Source organism: Puma concolor, chromosome C1 (assembly GCF_028749965.1).
Source record: "Puma concolor isolate L17-30 chromosome C1, mPumCon1.1.hap2, whole genome shotgun sequence".
NCBI lineage: Eukaryota > Metazoa > Chordata > Mammalia > Carnivora > Felidae > Puma > Puma concolor.
Genome location: NC_141674.1, coordinates 132,447,397 through 132,469,179, shown reverse-complemented (window position 1 = coordinate 132,469,179; position 21,783 = coordinate 132,447,397). Strand labels below are relative to the sequence as shown.

At 35.0% G+C, this 21,783-nt stretch overlaps 1 protein-coding gene across 3 annotated transcripts in view; it reads left to right on the top strand.

Moving 5' to 3' along the window:
- LRP1B (LDL receptor related protein 1B) overlaps positions 1–21,783 on the top strand; it is a 1,907,075-nt gene that overhangs the window by 1,796,608 nt on the left and 88,684 nt on the right. For all 3 annotated transcript variants that reach the window (XM_086718488.1, XM_025932005.2, XM_086718489.1), the window contains exons 78-82: positions 5,972–6,195; positions 6,917–7,023; positions 15,066–15,182; positions 17,068–17,241; positions 18,876–19,001. In XM_086718488.1, the coding sequence (XP_086574614.1) occupies positions 5,972–6,195; positions 6,917–7,023; positions 15,066–15,182; positions 17,068–17,241; positions 18,876–19,001 (748 nt within the window). The remainder of the gene's footprint in view (positions 1–5,971; positions 6,196–6,916; positions 7,024–15,065; positions 15,183–17,067; positions 17,242–18,875; positions 19,002–21,783) is intronic.

Below are 21,783 nucleotides of genomic sequence, written 5' to 3'. Positions count from 1 at the left end.
TGCATTTTCCTGATGATTAGTGATGTTGAGCATCTTTTCATATGTCTGTTGGCCATCTGTATATCTTCTTTGGAAAATTGTCTATTCCATGTCCTCTGCCCATTTTTTAAATGGATTATTTGGATTTTTGGTGTTGAGCTATAAAAATTATTTATACCAGAGGTCTTTATAAGATCCCAGTTTGTACATAATTGTATACATATGCATACACACACACACACACACACACACACACACACATATATATATATACATGCTACATATACTGAATATTACTGTTCATCCATAAGATGTTTACTTAATGATTCTGGAGACCATATCAATATTTGCTTCTGTGACTCTTTTTCTATGAGTTTATTGCTGTCTTAACTCCTTTCTTATTGATACATGATTTATCCAATAACATCAATTTCTTGTGTCTCTTTAAGGTACAGGTGGGTTGCAAACCAGCTATAGGGGTAAGGTAAATGAGTGAAACAGATTTTACATAACATTAGGGACCTGGGTGAGTCCCACATTCCATTAAATCAAGGGTCAGCAGCTGACTGACTGCTATTCTGGAATATTGCCCTGCTTTTGATACACTATCTTACATATACTTAATTTTTAAGAAAAACAAATTAGAATTTTTAAAGTGGTATCTTAATTTTAAAGTTAAAATTTACTTAAAAGGTTTTTTTTTTTACCTGAACTTAAAATTAGTTCTGAATCTATAATTTTGCAATCTCTGCTTTCAGATAGCTCTGCTTTCTATCTCAAGTGTTATGCTTGTTTAAATTGTAAATGTCAGAAGAAACCTTCCTTCCTTAATTCTAGGTCATTCACATAGGGGGATGATATCAAAATTGTGCCATAAGTACTAACAAATTTTTCACATACTATTCATGAAAATCCATAATTAACATTAGATACATCCTTAAAGCTATGTAAAACACAGGCTTATATAGAATTAATAATATTTCATTTCTTTAAAAATTTTTTTAATGTTTATTTATTTTTGAGAGAGAGAGCCAGAGTACAAGCAGGGGAGGGGAAAAGAGAGAGGGAGACACAGAATCCAAGCAGGCTCCCGGCTCTGCGCTGTCAGCACAGAGTCCGACAAGGGGGTCAAACTCATGAACTGTGATATCATGACCTGAGCTGAAATTGGATGCTTAACCGACTGAGCCACCCAGGTGTCCTTAGAATGAAAAATATTTTAGATTGTTATATAATTCAATGTTTAGAATCAGAAGAATTTTACAGATCATCTAATCCGAAGCCTTTATTTTATATATCACAGAATTTGGAGAGAAACTAGGATTAGGTTTTACACCAAGTTTCTGATTCCAAATTTAATGTGCTTTTTAGCCTTCCATATCTTTTGTTTACCTGATAGTGTGTAGAAGGTTTTGAGAGCCAGTTTTGTACTTTTTTTTTTTTTTTGGAAGGAGGGTGGTAAATGATGAATAAATTTAAAGAAAACTGAGTATGCTAAAAAAAGAGAAAAAAAGATAGAGTCACATACGATATTGAGTCTATAATCCAAAGACATATGTCGTTTTGGGAAATTGTCTGAGAATTACATACTTTTATTTAGTTCCTTTTCCCCCAGTAGGAGTTTGTGCCTATAGTGTGCCTTTTAAGGTGATACAGTCTTAATATAGATAATATAGCTTTAAAATTATTCAGATTGAAAAAATCTATTGTTCAGAATAAATTTTAGATAGAAGCCAGGAATTTCCTTCCTGACGTGTTTTTGGAACTCTTAGACGTTCTAGCTCCAAATATAACTTTTTTTTGGTTCTTTTAGATTTCCCCATTGCTATGAGCTTCTAGATAGAAATAATATATATCCACATATTTTATAATAGTATTAAGCCATGTAATTTAATAATGTTTAGAATTTTCATAGTCATTATTTTACTGCTATATCCTGGTTTATGAGAATTTAATCTGATTTGTATATTGTGGACCAAAAATGTAAAGGCACTTTTCACTTAGTATGTTAAACACCACACACACACACACACCTAGAGCAGCTTTACATCTTTGTTTTAATAGCGTTATATTACAGGATAATTAACTTTAGTAAAATGAACCCGATTTTCTTTTCTCAGAAGAAAACATCACAGACAGATAAAATATGTGACTACTGTGATCTATCCTTGTGTTAACTATTTTCTTAAAGTTTTGCTAACTATAGGAATTTTTTAAGAAGAGGACAGTATTTCTGTGGTTCAAATGCTTGAAGTCCCATTTCATGAGTTTTCTTCTTTCCTTGATTTAAATCAGATGTCTCCAGTGACTTCTTTTTTTTAATGTTTATTTATTTATTTATTTTGAGACAGAAAGACTGTGTGTGCAAGTGCTGGGGGAGGGGCACAGAGAGAGGGAGAGAGCAGGCTCCATGCTGTCAGTACAGAGCCAGATGCGGGGCTTGATCTTACAAACCATGAGATCATGGCCTGAGCCCAAATCGAGTCAGAGGCTCAACAGAGTGAGCTACCCAGGCGCCCCCCCACCCCCCCGTGCCCACTGTGGTTTCTAATCTTTAGTTTACTGAAGCTGGAATCGTGATAGTACCTTACCATCCACAGCTGTAAAGGATTAGTAGTTTAAAGTAGTAACCTCTAATTTTGTTACAATCAAGCTGCCAATTTTTCTGTAAGATTTAAGTGTTTCATTCATTGGACTAATATATCTCTACACGGAAGAATGCCTTAGGCCTCAAAACTTTGGCTCTGTATTTAGAGAGCTTACTAGGAATGAAATCCTCTGTCTGGAGAAAGCAGTCAAAATGTGTCTTCCACTTTGTGCAACAATATGAGCAACGCCTTTTGTTGTCAGGGTAACCACATGTCTCTGCAGTCTCTTAAATAGGACATATTTCTTGAGTGCCTCTAACTCACAGGCCTATGTATCTAGTGAGCCAGCCAAAGGGGCTATGAAAGTTTTATATTTTTTTCTTCTTTTGAATCTGATGTTTGTTTGTTTGGTTTGGTTTGGTTTGAGCCTCTTTGGAAGCAAATGGCTTAGCTTTCCCGTTCTGTTTTCCCATGTCAGACTCCATTCCACTCCCAGAACCTAAGTTTACTTTTACTGTGTTTGGCCACTTTTTGTATTCACCTGTTTGGTTTTGAACCTCTCCACAAATTGTCTGTTTTTTATATCAAGATTCAACAGGAATTTCTACTCCCACTTCGCAGCCAATATCCATTTAGTATCAGAATCCTTTTTATATGGCTAATACCATTCACAATCCTGGTCAAACTGAGCAATAAAGAGGGATTACTTCATTCCTATGGAACTCATTATAAAGGGTGATTCCCTCATTTGGGCTTAAGCTTCCTTGACAATAGGACCATCCTATTGCTTTCTTTTTGTTATTGTTCTTTTTCTATTCAGTTCTGCTCTCTTCAGTGCTGAGAATCATTGAGCATTCAGTATGTTAGGAGTCAATGAAGATGAACATCTGGTAGCATCTTCACCTTGATGCCATTATTCTCTGAGAATCATATTGTACTGATAATTTATGACCATATGTTGAATTTACTGGGTGTGACATCCTTTACCCCATATTCTAATTACTTTAGTTGATACTGGAATGAAATTAAGGATTCTTTGATCAGGGAACCAGAGAATAAATGTATACATTTAAATATCTCCATCAGTATCTCTTGTGCTTAGCATTGAAAAGTAACATTTTTCCCATTCCCTAAGCCTTATTCCTTACCCTGGTAATGTGACATAAATTTTATTTATCCTTCTACAATTTGCCATTAGTAGATTCTTCACGAGCCTGCTTACCTGACAAAGTATCACTCAGTCAAACTTATGGATGTTCTATGAAAATTAAGACTTTGGATTTTTAATTGCCTGCAGCCCAGGTTTAGAAGTATAGAATGGAAAGATAATCAGACTTTTTTGAGAATGAGTAAACAAAAAAGTGAAAATCCTGAATTCAAAAAGGTGTAACTTTGCATGAAATATGTCCTATTTTAGCAAGGATACTGTAAGGACAGAAAATCATGTGTATATATTTACAACTGATAAAAGGAACCTAAGTATTTTTCTATGCTCGTGCTAGACAACCAATATCATATGTTTTTCATGCTGAAGTTTTGCTTTACTAGTGCTAGAAAATGGCAAATATACTCCAGCAGATTCTAAACAGCTTATAATGGTTATTTTTCCACTGTCTCTCATATTTATAAATTTATGACTTACACTGACATGCCCATGCCATTTGTTGATGTGTTTACTCTTAAATGCTGCCAAGCCAGAAAAGAAAAAGGCATTACAGTTAATTTAAATGATACTGGAACATTTGAAAATAATCTTGTGGTTTGTCTAGGACAAATATTTATATTCTACCCACCTATGAGTATTATGTATACAGTGTTTCTAAAGCATATGGTATCGCAGAGTGCTTTTCAGTTAACAGCACTGGGCTATCACTGGGTAGAAGGATAGTATTTATTGTTAGAGTTGAGAAATAGGTTACTATAAATTTCATGATTTCAGCTTTTAAATCAAAAGGTGGAAAGTCTGATAATAAAGGTCATTAGAAATCTGTATGGGTTCTGTGTTTAGTTCAGGCCGTATTTCCTTCCTTGAGATGCCAGTAATCATACAGCAGACAGTGGCTTGCAATTCCTGTTTCTTGGCATCTCATGTTCTTTTTGAGAAGTTTAGTTTGTCTTCTTTTAATCCAAATCCACTTCCTCCTTCAGTAAAATCTGTTCACTAGTAATTCACACAAGAAACTATTATGTGTTAGAAACACATATTTCCACTGGTTGCAGGTCCTAATTAAGCTTTTACACATTGAATACATGTGTAGTTATAATCACCTTCAAATAATTGTTTCTATTCTTGATATAATACTCCTGGGAATCCTTTCTCATTTTTGGTTATGCACAATAAACCTGGCCATGTAAAATTAATTATGACACTAGTTCCTACTCGAAGTGATCAAGTTAATTGAAGGGCACAGAGCATATGTTATTTTTCTTGCTGTCTATTCGCAATGAACTCCCTTACTTTTTGTCTCACAATAATTCAATAATACAATATTAAGCAGAAAATCCAAGCTAGTAAATTTAATATAAATGACAGAGATTGGAACTTTTCTTAAAATGTGTTCAAATATAATATCTTTCTACATGTGTATCTGTACTAATATTCTTTTTCAATTTTTGTATCAAATTGTATGGGGGAGCATACAGAACAACTGGGCCTTCCTTAAATTGCTGAAAAGAGTGTATATTGGTACAAACTCTTTGAAAAAAAAAAGCTAGCAGTATCTATCCAAGCTAATCATATGTATACTATAAGACTCAGCAGTTCTATTCCTTGTTAAAAACTCAACATAAATGGATGCTTTGTGTCCACCAAAAGACATGTACAAGAATATTCATGACTTTGGTTGTAATGGCCTAAAACTGCAAATAATCCAAATGGACATCATCAGTAAAATGGTGAACAATTTATGGTATATTCACAAAGTGAAATATTACCCATCAATAAAAATGTATTAATAATTCACATGCACAACAATTTGGATGAATTTCATAGATACACTGTTGAGTAAAATAAGCCAGGAATAGAACAGTATGATGCTATTTATATATATTTGTTTAAGGTATTTTATTTTGTTAGATATCAGAATTATTGTTAGTCACAGAGGAATACGGACCAGAAGAAGTCACAGGTGAACCTTCTACAATTGTAGAAATATTCTAGATTGTGGTTATACAAGGGCAGTCATAGGTTGAACTCCAGTGAATTGTGCACTTAAGATTTGTGAAATTATATCTATAAAAATTAAGAAAAAAAATGAAGTATTTAGTTATTTAAAAACCCTGTGTAATAATTAACACCTGACCATGTTAAATATTATTCCTATACAATATCAATGTATAAATACAGAACACCCCACCCCTGCTTTGCTTTTGAAAACACTGTTTTTTGCTTTGTTTTCTTTTAGTGTCCTGAATTTAAAAGGCCCAGGGACATAGCAGTTGACTGGGTTGCTGGAAATATTTATTGGACTGATCATTCTAGAATGCACTGGTTCAGTTACTATACCACTCACTGGACTAGTCTGAGGTACTCTATCAACGTAGGGCAGCTCAATGGCCCCAACTGCACCAGACTCTTAACAAACATGGCTGGAGAACCCTATGCTATTGCTGTAAATCCTAAAAGAGGGTAGGTTAATGAGTTGGTTATTTATTCTTCTTGATATGTGTATCCATTTTTAGAGATTTTCCCACCTGTGTACTGTAGTTTTCTTTCTGTAATAAGTGTTCAACATATAATAGATTTACAAGACTTCTAAAAATCCCTTTATTTATGTACAAAAGCATGTGCTTTTCATACCAAATGGTGGCACAAAATATATGTTTTCCTGAGAGGTTGCTCCATTATACATTCTATGTGTGTATGTGTATGTGTCTTATGTGTACGTTGCAGGTGCATTGTTGCAATACACACAAAACCAATATTGTTAACCTAAAATTAAATTTTGAAGATATTAAACATAATATTGAACATATTAAGTGTAAGAGTATTAGTATTTTGGCTATTTGTGACAATAAAAAATGAAGGTGTATGTGAAAACAAATCTAAACAATTTTAACACAAATATTTCCTTTCCTTTTCTTGAATTGTCCCTTTCTTACTCTTTTACTTTTTCATTTATAGGCAATGACCAAAAAGAAAATAGAGAAATGTTAAATAAAACTCCTAATTACTACCCACTCTCTATTGGAGTTTGCGAGTCCATAGATTTAGATTTGGGCCCCAAAATCTGCTTTTTCAGGGACTCTGGGGTGATTCTGGTGCACACAGTCTGAAGAGACATTGTGTTTGGGAGCAGAGTTGGGTTGTAACGGCACTCCAACCTAACCAACTTGACCTATCTCTTCAGAATGATGTACTGGACTGTCATTGGGGACCACTCCCACATAGAAGAAGCAGCCATGGATGGCACTCTGAGAAGGATTTTAGTACAAAAGAATTTGCAAAGACCCACAGGTATGATGTGTTGCTGACACGGTCTAGAATGCGGAGCAATATGCTCGGCATATTAGTGTAACAAGACTTTCCACTTTTGTTGGCAATATAATCATTTTTACAAGCACATAAAATAATTTATAGTATGGCTTTATGAAAGTCATTAACATTTCATGTTGTATTTTGCCAACTTGAAAGTCAAGGCCTTATCATACTGCCAGTGATATTACAGGGATGTTATTTGAAAATTGCCTAAGTTGTAAGGCCGTTTGTAGGATTTCACACGCATAGAATTTCAACAGTTTACAGTGTAATAGGGTGTTTTTACCAATATAAGTTAATGATGTTGGGGTAGATGGTACTATTTCTAGAGGATCAGAAGCTAAATGGACAAAGAGGTGGGAAAACATAAATAATTTTTAAGAGGAAGATTTCATTCACAGCCCTTTTTAATCAGACTTCAATAGCTTTCCCAGTTGTGTCATCTAAGGTATGCTCCAGACTCTCTGTACTCTCAGGACTGCTCAAGAACTCAGGTGTTTTTTCTGCCTCCCTGTTTTTCTGCCATTCCATTTGCCTCCCCACCTGCCCTTCTGACTTTTGTGCATCCAGCTGAATCTTACCCACCTTATAACATCTAACTTTAACACTTCCTCAATATAACACTTTCAGAACTGCAAGGAACCTCAAGGATTTCATGCCACAAGCAACGCTTCCTGCCTACTATATCCCAAAGGAGAGAATACATTTTCTCTATCACATATTATTTAATCATTATGCTTTGTAGTATCTTATATAATTGAAATTTTATTTATATTTGGCACTTATATTCACTTTTTTAATGTTTACTTTGAGAAAAAGAGAGTGTGTTATGGGGGTAGGGCAGAAAGAGAGAGGGAGACATGGAATCTGGAGTAGGCTCCAGGGTCTGAGTTGTCAGCACAGAGCCCGACATGAAGCTCGAACTCACAGACTGTGAGATCATGACCTGAGCTGAAGCGGGACAATTAACCAGCTGAGCCACTGAGGTGGCCCGGCACTTATATTCTTATTAACTTTTAATGTGCTGTGTGATTTTTCCTTCAACTAGATTGTTTTTACTCTTTATGGGAAGGAGCAATCTTTGGGATTTAGTTCATTTACATAAGTGTGTCTCCATTCACTGGTTTAACAAGTACTAATTGAACACCCATCTGGCGGGAGAAATTTTTCCAGAGGCTGAAGACAAGTCCTTACTCTTGTGAAGCTGAAAATACCAACTCTCATGAACTTACCTTCCTCCAGAGGATAGAATATACAACATAAGTCATGTCAGATACTAATAAGTGCCATATAGAAAAGAATGGGCACTTATGGGGGAACACTATTTTGATCAGGATTATCAGAGAAGCCATCTTAGAAAGGTGATATTTGAGAAGGGAACTTCATAGAAGTAGCAGGCTAATGTGAATATGTAAGCAAAGAGCTTTCCAAACAGAGTGAAAATCAAGTTAAGAGTTACGGATGAGCTTAACATTTGTCAAAAACAGCAAGAATGTTAGTATGCCTAGAAACATTTGAGCAGCTCAGGAAAGTGGTAGAAGTGTGGGTGCCCAGGTGGCGAGGTGAAGGTCATGTAGGACCTAGAACACACTGTTAAGGACTGGATTTTATTCCAGTTTTAAGGGGAGGCATGGAAGGCTACTGGAGAGGCAAATGGCATAATATTCTCGTACGCTGTTTTCATTTTTTAAAGAACCTTAATTGTCTTAACTTTTTATTTCTAACTAATTTTGGACATATAGAAAAGTTCCAAAATTATTTTTTTTAAAGTTATGTAATGTTAACAACTTACATAATCATAGTATGTGAGACATGATTTTCATATTAAGGAATGTTTCTGGCAGCAGTTTATAGAATTGCCTGTCACAGGGTTCTTAGGAAGGAGCCTGAGACAGGAATTCTTCTAAAGGTTATATTTATGAGGGGAGTGCTATTCAGGAGATATCTGTAAAATATGGAGAGAGAAAAAGACTATGTCTCAGGTAAACTCTAATTTTGGCTTCAGCCATGGGGATGTGCCTTGGAGCATAGATCCCATGACGGGGAAGGAGTCAGCTTTTATATGATCCATCAGTCTTTGGTTGGCCTTTGGACTCAAACTTCCCAATCCAGACTGCTGCAGACAGTTGAGCACAAATCTCTGGGGAAGGAGGGCAAGTGTGATTCCTTAGCTGCAAACAGTGGATAGTGGAGAGGTATCCCTACCTACTAAAGGAAATCTGAGCTGGCCACCACAGCATCCCCTACAGTGGGTGAAGTGCAAATGCACATTTTTCATGTGGTGACCACTCTGCCCAGCACTATGGGTAGTTTAATGACGAACATGGCATACTCCCTTTTCTCATGGAGTTGATATTTAAGGGAAAAAAATGAGGCATGCACTAAAGTTTTGAAGTTTGAAGTTTTGGCACAATGAGAGAATTGTCACATGCCTTATGATATCATGGGAGTGCAAAGGCAAGAGAAATTATATCTAATACTGGAAAACTATGTGAAAGGTGTCATTTAAACACGTGCTTGAAGGATAGGTAGACATTTGAAAGGTGGACAGATAACTCACCACGGTATAGTTTTTATAAAGGTGTTCTTTTAAGTCAAATATACCGGTGTTGATCCCAGGGGATTATGTACCACCTGTGAGATTTCAGAAAGGAACTTACTACCTTCAAAGTTCGATTTTTACCATTAACAAACCAAGGGGGGATTATGACTAACTTATGACATTGTCGTATTTATTAAATGACATAGCACTCTGAGCCAGGGGCTGCAATATGAAGCACATGGTATGTTCTATGATATTTGAAGTCATGAATCACCTAGAAGGGGATGGGATAGGTAATGTAACATGAACCGAGAATAGAGAGCTTTAAATACCAAAGTATTTTGATGTGATTTTTTAGTCAATAATAAACCACTGTACAATTTTGATTCAAGTAGTGATGTGAATAAGGTAGGTCTTCTTGCTTTGGTATCATTGTGCCAATGGAGTGAATAGATAGAGAGCTAAGAGACCAGCTAAAATCCATTGAATGGTCCTAATGAGAGCAGAGAGTAGCACAACTAGAATAGTAACAGGTGAGAAGGGGAGAATGCATACAGAAGGGAAAGCAGAGTAAGCATAGAATTTATGAAATACATATGAGAATAGAGGTAGAGATAAGAAATATCTCAAAGAGAGGTTAAAATTCAATAAATTAAACATCTTCTTATTTCCTTTCTTCATCCATTCCTCCTTAAATTAAAAAATATTGGATGTGGGGCGCCTGGGTGGCGCAGTCGGTTAAGCGTCCGACTTCAGCCAGGTCACGATCTCGCGGTCCGTGAGTTCGAGCCCCGCGTCGGGCTCTGGGCTGATGGCTCAGAGCCTGGAGCCTGTTTCCGATTCTGTGTCTCCCTCTCTCTCTGCCCCTCCCCCGTTCATGCTCTGTCTCTCTCTGTCCCAAAAATAAATAAACGTTAAAAAAAAAAAAAAATATTGGATGCTCGGGGTGCCTGGGTGTATCAGTTGGTTGAGCATCCAACTTTTGATTTTGTCTCAGGTCATGATCTCATGGTTCGTGGGATTGAGCCCCACCATCAGGCTCTGTGTAGACAGCATGAAACCTGCTTGAAATTCTTGCTTTCCTTCTCTCTGCCCTTCCCCAACTTGTGTGTGTGTGTGTGTGTGTGTGTGTGAATGTGTGTGTATGTGTGTGTATGCACACTCTCTCAAAAATAAATAAATAAACATTAAAAAAATTGGATGCTCACTATATGCCAGATACTATAGGTAATCAGATATATTATATGGGATATATGGATCCCTACACTCACAGAGCTTAAATTCGAATATGGGGGACCATAAAAACAAAAACCAAACTGTGTGTATGCACATCTGATAGGAGAGGGTGCACCATGCAGCAGGTGTCACTTTAATTATAGTGGAGAGGAAAGGCTTTCCAAGGTGCTGATTGTTAAGATTAATTGCTAAACTATGTGAAGGGGTAGAAAAAAATGGGATGATGTTGCAACACGAAGCAAAGAATGGGACAGAGACCTGAAGGTAGGAAAGCCAAAGAGCATAGTAAACAAATTGGAAAATAGCATGAGACAAGGATTAGAGAGATGGGTAGGGGGCAGCCTAGGCAGGATCTCGGAGACCAAGACAAATACCATTGCTTCATGTTAAGTAGATAACCAGCTCTAATCAGACATCAGAGACATATCAAGAAAGAAGTTGGTGTGAGGCTTTCGACTCCATGTGATTGGGCATGTGGGAGTTTTCTTCTCAGTAAGTCTGCTTTGAAAACTTCTGCCCCACTCAACAGGAGTAGACTCTTGAAAGCTGTTTATTCACTCATTCAACTAATTTTTTGTGTGCACCTACTGTGTGTCAGAGATAATTTTAGGCATTTGGAATACAGGAGTGAACATACAGATCCCTATTCTTCTAGTGGTTATGAGGCAAAACCATATTTTAAAAAGTAAATTATAAAGTTGTGAGGTGTTTCGTCACACTTGTCTTATTTTATTAGGCACAATATTAACAACAAAGGACATAATCTATCTTCTGATTCAGTCAATTGTGTGGTAGTTGAACTTCACACTCCATGAGAGTAGGAACATGATCCGTTTTGTTCTTTGCTACATACCTAGTACCTGACAGTGTATAGTACAAGGGAGGTGTCTTATGAATATATATTGGGTTAATGAATGATGTGTCAGGGAGGATACTTTCCAGCTCTCCCTCCAGTAAGAAGGCATGTAAGATTACATGTTTTTTATTTAGATACATATTATTTGATACCTAGAAGCTTATTTATGTTGCCTTTATCTTCCCCCAAATCATGACAGTTTCTGAGAAATTAAAGAATTACAGACTGGCCCTGAACTAGTTATAATTATTCATTCAATCTGTAAATTATTTTGTATTATACAACAAAAGGTACTAATTAAATAAAATGGATAGAACTTAGGACTATTTTGGAATTCCTTGATGCATTTATTTTACTCACACTCAGATAAGGGTGTGTGTGTGTGTGTGTGTGTGTGTGTGTGCGTGCGTGCACGCGCTCGCATGTGTTTGTAACTTTAGTTTGGAATCTAAGACTGGAAGTAAGCAATCTATCTCAAAAAATAGTTTTAACAATTAAAAAATAAATTTCACATAGTGGTAAATATTTTCAGTTTTTGGACCCTTTTTATCACCTCTTAAATCAAGAATATGGTAGTGCACGCTTGCTGGTTAGTACTAATTTACAAATGTTGACTTTCCTTTAACGCAGAATGTATGTAATCTTTTTCTCTATTTCTGAGAACACAGTGATTTTAATTTATTACTTTCTTCAAGTCTTCTCAAATATCCCACTGGTATTGTCGGTTCTCATAAGATTTTGCTTTGACCATTTCCATTTTCTTTTTCTTTTCTTTCTTTTTTTTTTTTTTTAAGACCATTGTGGATATAGAGGAACTAGTGGGAGGGTCTTGGAAATTTTCAGAGTTCAACAAAAGTGAGATTCAAAAATCCCTAAAATGTAATAATAGTCTTGATATCATGGGAGAAGTTAAGAAAATGACTATATGAATAGGGCCTTTATCATATATTCCTAAAACTTAGTGAGCCCGTGTCTTTATCTTTTAAAAGCCTTCCAAATTGTGATTCCATAATACTTGATTAGAACAAAGTGACATTTTATTTTAAATTTTCTGTACTTACACAGACTTGGTTGCAAATATCCATCATTCCCAGTTCAGATAAAAATGACTTTCTTGGGAATTGATTTTTTTTTCTGTTTTATTATCAGTACTTTATTAAAGACAAAAAGGAGATGTGATATTTTAAAGATAGAAATGAACTTGTTCTTTCATATAAACTTCACTCTCATGTCTATAACAAGAAAAGTTAGTTGATTCCTTTATTAACTTTTTAATTTAAAAGACTATTTCTTTTATTAAAGGGCTTAAGGAAAAATCAAAATCATCGATTTGTGGATTTTTTGGAATATAAATCCCACTCATCTGAAAGCTTTGTTATATAATTTTTATCTAGATGTAATTCCATCCAATAGCACAATATGTGACCAGATCTGATAAAGATGGGTTTGTCTTGGACAAGCCTAGACTAACAATGCAATATATGATACTTTTGAAAACTGTCTTACTGCTGCTGAATCTGAAGCAATAATATTGGTAATTAGACTGTATTACACACCCTTTGTTGTCTTTCCCACAGTTAACAAATTGGATATTAACAAATTTAATATCCAAAAGTGAAGGACAATTTGGGGGACAGCTTTTTAAAATCTACTTCTTTATTGTATCACATTGGTGAAAGAGAAAGAAAAAAGTCTTTTCAACCCTTCTTAGACAACTGTTCTGAAATATAATGGTGGCAGAAGGAAACTGGGTCATTTTATGGTTCATGTCGCCATAGTTATACATGAAGAAGCAAAATCATAACTTCCAACATGACTCCAAATAGCAAATTAATCATCGAGTAGAAACTAGTAAAACATGGGCCACTTGTTTTAATTGCTAAGTCATTTCTTAAAGACTGATTGGGCATAGTACATCTTTATATTATACTCAAGAAGCAATATTTATATTTGATTTGATTACATTCAGGCTAGATCTACAAACAACTAAAAAAATATTCTTGAATTATCTTCACCATGAGTTTATTTGTTTATTTTTCACTCTGATTCTTAAATCTTGGACTGTCTACAGAGGAATCCAATTAACACAAATTCAACAATACCTTTCATTCAGTTGCGTTGCCATTGAAGTCTATCTCAGTTATTTATTGAATGTTCTGATTGAGAAAGCTATCTAACTTTCAGCTGCCAAAGGCATTTTAGTTTCATTGTACAGTTTTTGTAATGTAATACATCATATATACAGACTAGTCACAAAAATTAAATATCTATAACAGTGAAGACTAACTGTACAATTTATATGTTATAGATCTTACTTTTCTATATTGAAGGAAGTTTACTTAAGACAGAAAGCATTCTGTCGATGATATTTTTGCAAGAGGATACTGTCTGGACTCCAGTAACATTATGAAATAAAAAAACAAAAACCTGAATAAGTAGAAAAAACATTATTTTTTACCACATCTTATTTTAGTCGATTGTTATTCACTAACAGATACTGATGATAAAAATAAAGACAAGCAGTCCCAAAGAAAATTAATGATTCGAGTGAAAAAGTGTAAGCACAACTAGAACCTTAATTACGGAATTTGTCATTCATTCTTCTCTACTATAACCATCAATCTTTAATCAGTTTAAACTTTAGCATGCACACAGGTGTCTCACAATACCATAGGCCAACTCCTAATGGGTGAAAATGTCTTATGATTAAGCCCATGAACCTTTTATATTTGAGAAACATACCTTCATGAGGATATCCAAAATATAACTAATTACACTGAATTCTTTTAAATTAAAAAAATTAATGTTTATTTATTTTTGAGAGAGAGAGAGGCAGGGGCAGAGAGAGAGGGAGACATAGAATTCAAAGCAGGCTCCAGGCTCTGAGCCTGGGACCAACCTGGGGCTTGAACTAACAAATCATGACCTGAGCCAAAGTCAGATGATTGACCGACTGAGCAACCCAGGAGCCCCACACCCTGAGTTATTTTAAATAAAGGTTAGATAAGTGGTTTAAATGATTAGTTAATTCTGTATATACTAAAAAGGTAAAACCTAAAATATGGAAAAGGTTTTTTTAGAAAATAGCCATAATTAGGAAACCAGTAAGTGTGGAAATGAAGGATATTTAGGGTAACTTTTCATATAGGAAGGAAAATTTTTACTATAGCCAATTAAATTCTAGGTAAGCTATCCACATTTAATTCAGATAAAGATTAGTTATTCATTTTTTTTCTAATTTCTACAGTACCATAATGTAGACTGGGTAATTTCTTTGATATATGAAGAAAAATATCCATCATAATTATATATTAAGAAGCAGAAATATGATTTTAAATAATTTCACATTTATTTTTGTTTATTAATCCTTATGTATTGATTTTGTAGGTCTGGCTGTGGATCATTTTAGTGAACGAATATACTGGGCTGACCTTGAGCTTTCTGTTATTGGCAGTGTTCTGTATGATGGCTCTGATTCAGTAGTCTCTGTCAGCAGCAAACAAGGTTTGTGAAGTGCTTTTGTTTTGTCTTTAATTATTATTGAGTATATTAAGTACTGCTATGTAAATATAAATATGAAAGGTTTACGTTCTGAGTTTCCTCAATTTCTTTTTCCTTACAAGTTGTTGCTCTTACTATGGAGAAGAACAAAGAGGCCAGGCCCGAAAAACTTAGCTTAGGACAAACATGGTCCATTGCTTCTCAGATTCAGAAAATACTCATTCTGTTCCTTCTGTAGATATTACATTCTGGGCAGAACACTTGAGTTAATCAACATTAGTGCCTCTGAACACAAGTTTTTATTTCAAATTGCAGTGACAGCAAGCAGAAATGAATTATTGTAGGGCACCTGGGTGGCTTAATCGTTAAGCCTCTGACTTTGACTCAGGTAATGATCTCACAGTTTGTATGTTCGAATCCCACATCAGGTGAGCTTGTGCCCCACTTTGGGTGAACTTGAGCCCAGGGGGAGCTCCACTTCTCTCTCTCTCTCTCTCTCTCTCTCTCTCTCTCTCTCTCTCTCTCCCTCCCTCCCTCCCTCCCTCCCTCCCTCCCCCCCCTTGTGGGAGTCTTTCTCTGTCTGCCCCTCGCTCACTTGCACCCTCTGTCTCAAAAAAGAATTAAAATAAAATGCCTTTAAAAAATGAATGATTGTATATAATAAAGCATCACTGTAACAATTATTGCATTCAAGAGAAAGGCAGTGTGTAAAAATAACTTACCTCTACCTCCAGTGAGTGCAGAATCTACCTGCTCTTCTTTTGTGGTACCCTTTCTTATTCCCGCCTCTGTGACTACCTCCTATATTTTATTCTTTTTTTTTCCTCCCACTTTCTTTGCCCGGCAACCTCAGTTCTTTCTGGTGAACTTAATTTCTTTCCCTTCTGGTTTATTTTTCCCTTCTCCACCACAACTTCTTCTCTTATTTACCACAAATTGTTTATCATATGGACTTGAAGTTTTTATATGTATATGTTACATATACTGAATATAGCTCTGCTTCTTGTTTTTTCTAACAAAAGCAGAGAAGTTGAAAGAAAAATAATTAAATTGAACTTTCATTGTGCCTTTGCCTAATGTGTGTTTTTTCTATGATAGCCCTAGACAGACAAAAAAATTCCATATTACACCTGACTACAATAAAGTTGACCTTTTCAGCTTAAGTACATTGAAGTAGCATATATAAGTTTTTAAAAAAGCATTTTATGTTTTACAGCCTCTAGATAATAATTAAAATATAAATGTCATTTTGCTTGTTATAAATTTCAGTATCAAAAGTTAGATTAATTATTCTTTTCGTAAAACCTCTTAAAGTAACAGTTATTTCTTACAATGGGAAAAATGATGGCCTCTATTATTGTTAGCCACACTCGTCATGTGCACCATTGCTATTTGCCAGGTTCTTTTCTTGATCCCATTTCAAAGCAACAATAGTAATGCCTTTTTCTCTTCTTTTCTTTTTGTCATTCAGGCAATCTAATTTGATCATTAAGTTGATCTAGAACACAAATTCAGAATTTTGTGAGCTTCCTAATTGCGTACAATGGATAAGGCTGGCCTGTAGCTTTTCTTTTGTCAGCAAACTGTACAGAGAGATGACTCTGCATATAGTAGGCCCCCAGCAAATGCTTTGTGGGGCTGCAGATGGTTAAAGTGATGATAGAAATGTTTTTTTATGTTGTGAGTGATGTGTTTAGTATCTCATATATTCCTACTGCAAAGAAATTAATTATGACAACTTTTCAGCTAATAGTAAAAACATTATAATTCTGAAATTTTCTTAAACCACAGTATAAGGTTTTCTACATGATCTTAAATAAAATTGGTGTTTAGTCCAAGCATTTATTTACATTGCAACTTTTATAACTCTATCTTTTAAAAATTCTAGGCTTGTTACATCCACATAGGATTGATATCTTTGAAGATTATATATATGGAGCAGGACCTAAAAATGGTGTATTTCGAGTACAAAAATTTGGCCATGGTTCAGTAGAGTACCTAGCTTTAGATGTTGATAAAACGAAAGGTGTTTTGATATCTCATCGCTATAAACAGCTAGACTGTAAGTATATTTTATGCTGTTTTTGATATTGGTGAATTTTTTTCCATATGACTCTCAGAAGACAGTATTTTAAAATATTTTAACTCTTTTAATGTCTTAATCCCAAGAGTTAAGTAACTTTAATTTTGAAATCACTAAATGTTTTAAATCACCACAGTGAAGATATAGATGGTACAAAAGTTTATTTTGTGTTGGACTGTGTTTCCTTGAAATTAGAATTGACTTGGTTATTTAAAACAAAAGTTTCCTTCTATTTTTCTAAAAGTCATAATAAAACCTGTGAGTCTATATATAAACCATGCAAGTAGTGAAATACATCATTAGCCATTTTGACTCTTGTTACTGATAACCAATAACAATCATAACATCAACATCCATCTTTAAAATCATCCTAGGGGTACTGCTTTCAAGGGTTATATTTTCTCTGATTGTGACTTTTTTATTGTTACTTTCCCTCCTAGAAAGGAATAGGTAAATGGTTGATGTAATTATCTTGAAAGATATGTTCCAAACACAACTACCAAATATATTGAAGAACAAAGTAGAAAAAAAAAAAAGTGGCTGAAATAATGTCTTTATGTATGAGTTTACTTCAAGAAACTGTGTAAGATTTGTTGATAATGTTTATGGCAAATAAAAATATATTTACCTCATTTGGTACAATTATCTGGAAAGGCAACAATTGGTAATTATCTAAATCAGTTCTAGAAACAGATTAAAATAGTACATAGCCCCCTAAGAACTTTCTGAAATGCTATCCAAGGTTTTATTGCTTTTTACCTGTGATCTGACATATTTAGTTCCAAGGTTAATATGAATACACTCTCTATCATCCTCTAGTTCTGTTTGATTCTTATTCATAGTCAAATATTACCACCTTCGTAAAAACTACATAAACAAAACTCTGCCCTAAGTATAATAGGTGTTTGAGTAGTGGTTCTAACAGAGTGAAAGCCATTTTTATAGTCATTCTAACGACAGATCCTCTAAGGAGAGCTGTGGAGTAAGTTATGACTGCAGAAGATGCTAATTGGTGAGAAATTTAGACAAAAATAAATGTGGCAGACATTTACATGCACATAAACTCCAACCTGATGTAAAGGAAACCATGTTAAATGTGGTGTTTAGGAAAAAAAAAAGTCATATCCTCTGTTTGTGTTTTGAACAAGTACATATGGGTTATAAGTCTTTGTAAGTACGAGGGGGAAGTTGTTTCTGTCTGTTCAGCAGTTCTGAAGCTATCTAAAATGAGGATTAGGTCCCTCAAGACTTCAGTTGGCTGGATTTGTTTTACGTAGACCCAAACTGTACTTCGGTATCTCAGAGCAACTCTTTTACCAAAAATACGTCAGATGGAAGAGTGACAAAGCATATATTTGAATACTTTCTTCTCTCTTGGGAGAGAAGAAATGTAAATCAGGGTAAATTTCCCGTTAATGATGGATGTTGGTTAACACTTTCTCTTTACGTATAAAGGAGAATGGTAACATTGAAAGGACATACACCCAAAAGCAATTTGATAGGATGCCTTTTCAACATTGCTACTGCATCCTTTCACCTTGTTAAATTTTACATTTTTGAAGCCTATTGTACTTATAGTTATGAATTTCTTTGTTTTCTTTTGTTTTAATCAGTACCCAATCCATGCTTGGACTTAGTGTGTGACTTCCTGTGTTTGCTGAATCCTTTTGGAGCCACCTGTGTGTGCCCAGAAGGAAAATACTTGATCAATGGTACTTGCAATGATGACAGCCTGTTAGGTAGGTAAACTTTATTATTCTGTAAATAATGAATTAATTTGTATGATAAATTTTCACAGCTATTGAAACTGAACAGAATTAGCTAGTCAATCATCAGTTATAGCTGCCTTCATATCATTGGTTCTCGAATGCCTATGTAAACTACTCTCTCTGATGATGACTTTCTATCAATTTATTCCTCATTTATTCACAGAGCTGCACAGAGCACTTGCTATACATTTAAGACTAGATTAAGAACTTTGAAGTCAAATGCCAAATCAAGATACTTTTATATAGCTCTTTTACCAGCGAGGATTATGATATTTCCCTGGATGCCATTTTGTTGTAAGGTTAAACCCAGCCATTTTAAGGTTTATTCATTCATCAGATTCATGGTGAACAACTTCCATGCACCAAACGCTAATTTACAAACTGAGGATAAGAAATGAAGTTGTAGGGGCGCCTGGGTGGCGCAGTCGGTTAAGCGTCCGACTTCAGCCAGGTCACGATCTCACGATCTCACGGTCCGTGAGTTCGAGCCCCGCGTCGGGCTCTGGGCTGATGGCTCGGAGCCTGGAGCCTGTTTCCGATTCTGTGTCTCCCTCTCTCTCTGCCCCTCCCCGGTTCATGCTCTGTCTCTGTCTGTCCCATAAATAAATAAAAACGTTGAAAAAAAAATTAAAAAAAAAAAAAAAGAAATGAAGTTGTAGTCTCTTCCGTGTAAAATTTGATTCACAATACATACTAATAATACTAATAAATATTTTGAGGGCTTATGAGCAAAGCATAACACTAATTTAGAAACTAAGGACTAATTTTGAAACAAAACTGACAAGATTTATTCAGTCTTAGAACTCATATTTTAGAAGCTATATTAACATTAAAGCAAACATTTTAAAAAGTGAAACATTATGTCAGATGCTTATAAGTAATAAATAGCAAAAAATAAAAAATAAAATAACAAAAATCAAAAACCAAAATAGTATTGAAGAGATGTCTCTCAATTATCCAGGTAAACTGACGTTAAGTTCCCTGATAATCAAGACATTAACCATAATGGAAAAACAAATTGCTATTAAGTGAAAAGAAAATTAACTCTCAGTAAATTTTATGACACAGACAAAAATATAGGGCTCCAAAATCCCTTGAGGATCACAACATTTTCCACTGAGATACACTTAGGATCTCTTCATAGCAGGGTTTTCTACCTGCTATATTTTTCTCTGTTGGAACTCCTCACATAAACACTGTGCCTTTGCCCTTAGTAAACATGTCTACACCCATATCATGTTCTCATTGTTGTCTCCTGGGAGTTACATACAATCGGAAGACTTTTACCTTTACGATACTGTAAGTGTCTAAAACTATCACAGCTCTTTCATTTAATATCTATTCTTTAAGCATTGGATATGCAAAGCTGAAGAGGATGTAAAGGTGAAATGATGAATAGATAGATTTTGTGTCAATTGAGATACATGGTACGGAAGAGACAGAGTTAAAACTACTGTGAGAATTCAGATGATCATCCAGTTAGAGAATCGATTACAGTTTTCTGTAGAATATGACCTTAGAACAAGGTCTGTAAAGACAGATGGGATTCAGATTAAGTGGGAATGAGGGATCAGAACATTAAGACAGAGGAACTGAAAAGTCATGAAAATAAGGCATGTAAAGAAAATAGTGAGTCATTTATTTTAGTTAGGGTGTAGCATGTGTGAAGTACTGTTGTGGGTGGCAAGGTTAGAACTTTCTTAACAGAGAGCTAATTGTAAATCATGATTGGTATTTTGGATGAGTACTTTAGTGCCAGTTCTTGAAAAGGAAGCTGTCACTGGCACTAGAATGCACCCTTTCTTTTTATTGATTATCTTTCCAACCAGAGTAACTGTGATCTCAACTGTGATGGTCAAGTAAGAGAATTGCATGAACATTTTCAAATGTTATTAGGCACATTTTTCACTAGCTGCTCTGACATGGTCACGTAGGTAAACTATGTGTCGCCACATATTTCTCTTTAACCTCTCAGAAATAGATTTTTTTAAATATCAGTCTATCCTTGTGAGGAGATGTGCCACATTTTTACTAGTTCCACATACACTCTTAACCAATGATCTCACAGGTGCCCCCTATGTACTGTGTCTACCTGTATTAGAGACCCCTCAGAGAGAGATTAAGATTCTGCACAGAAGTATTCTACTAATGCCACCAATGTGACTTTTACATCGATTCAGATGTTATCAGTGTTGTTTTTATGGTCAAGTTGCCTATACTTTTTGCTGTTTTCCCTTTATAACTCAACATTAATATCTCTTCTACATAACACTCCTTTTTTCTTCTTTGCTTAGTGTAAATAATTTATCTAATAATCCACGTTTATTTATCCAGTAATCCAACAAATATACAGGAAGAGGTTGGCCTGGGGTAGATCTGAGGTCGAGCTTTGTTTTAGGCCAAGATCTATCACTTAACTAATTTATGTGACCCTGCCTTCCCTTAGTCTCCATTTCTCCTGTATAAAATTAGATTAACAATAAATATTACTACTAGTTGTAGTAATAATAAATATTTTTAAGGTTTATGAGCAAAGCACATGTAAGTATATGCATATTATTGTATTTAATTCCCCTGAGATCCCCAATGATAGTATTATCATTACCCCTATTTTTATAGATTAGGAAACTAAAGCATGAAGAGGCTCAGTTGATTGTCATCCCAAGGTGAACCTAGGCATTCTACACTCTTAACTGTCACACAGCACACCAAAGTGCCTCTATGTCACCTGTATTGTCCACGTCCAGAGTCA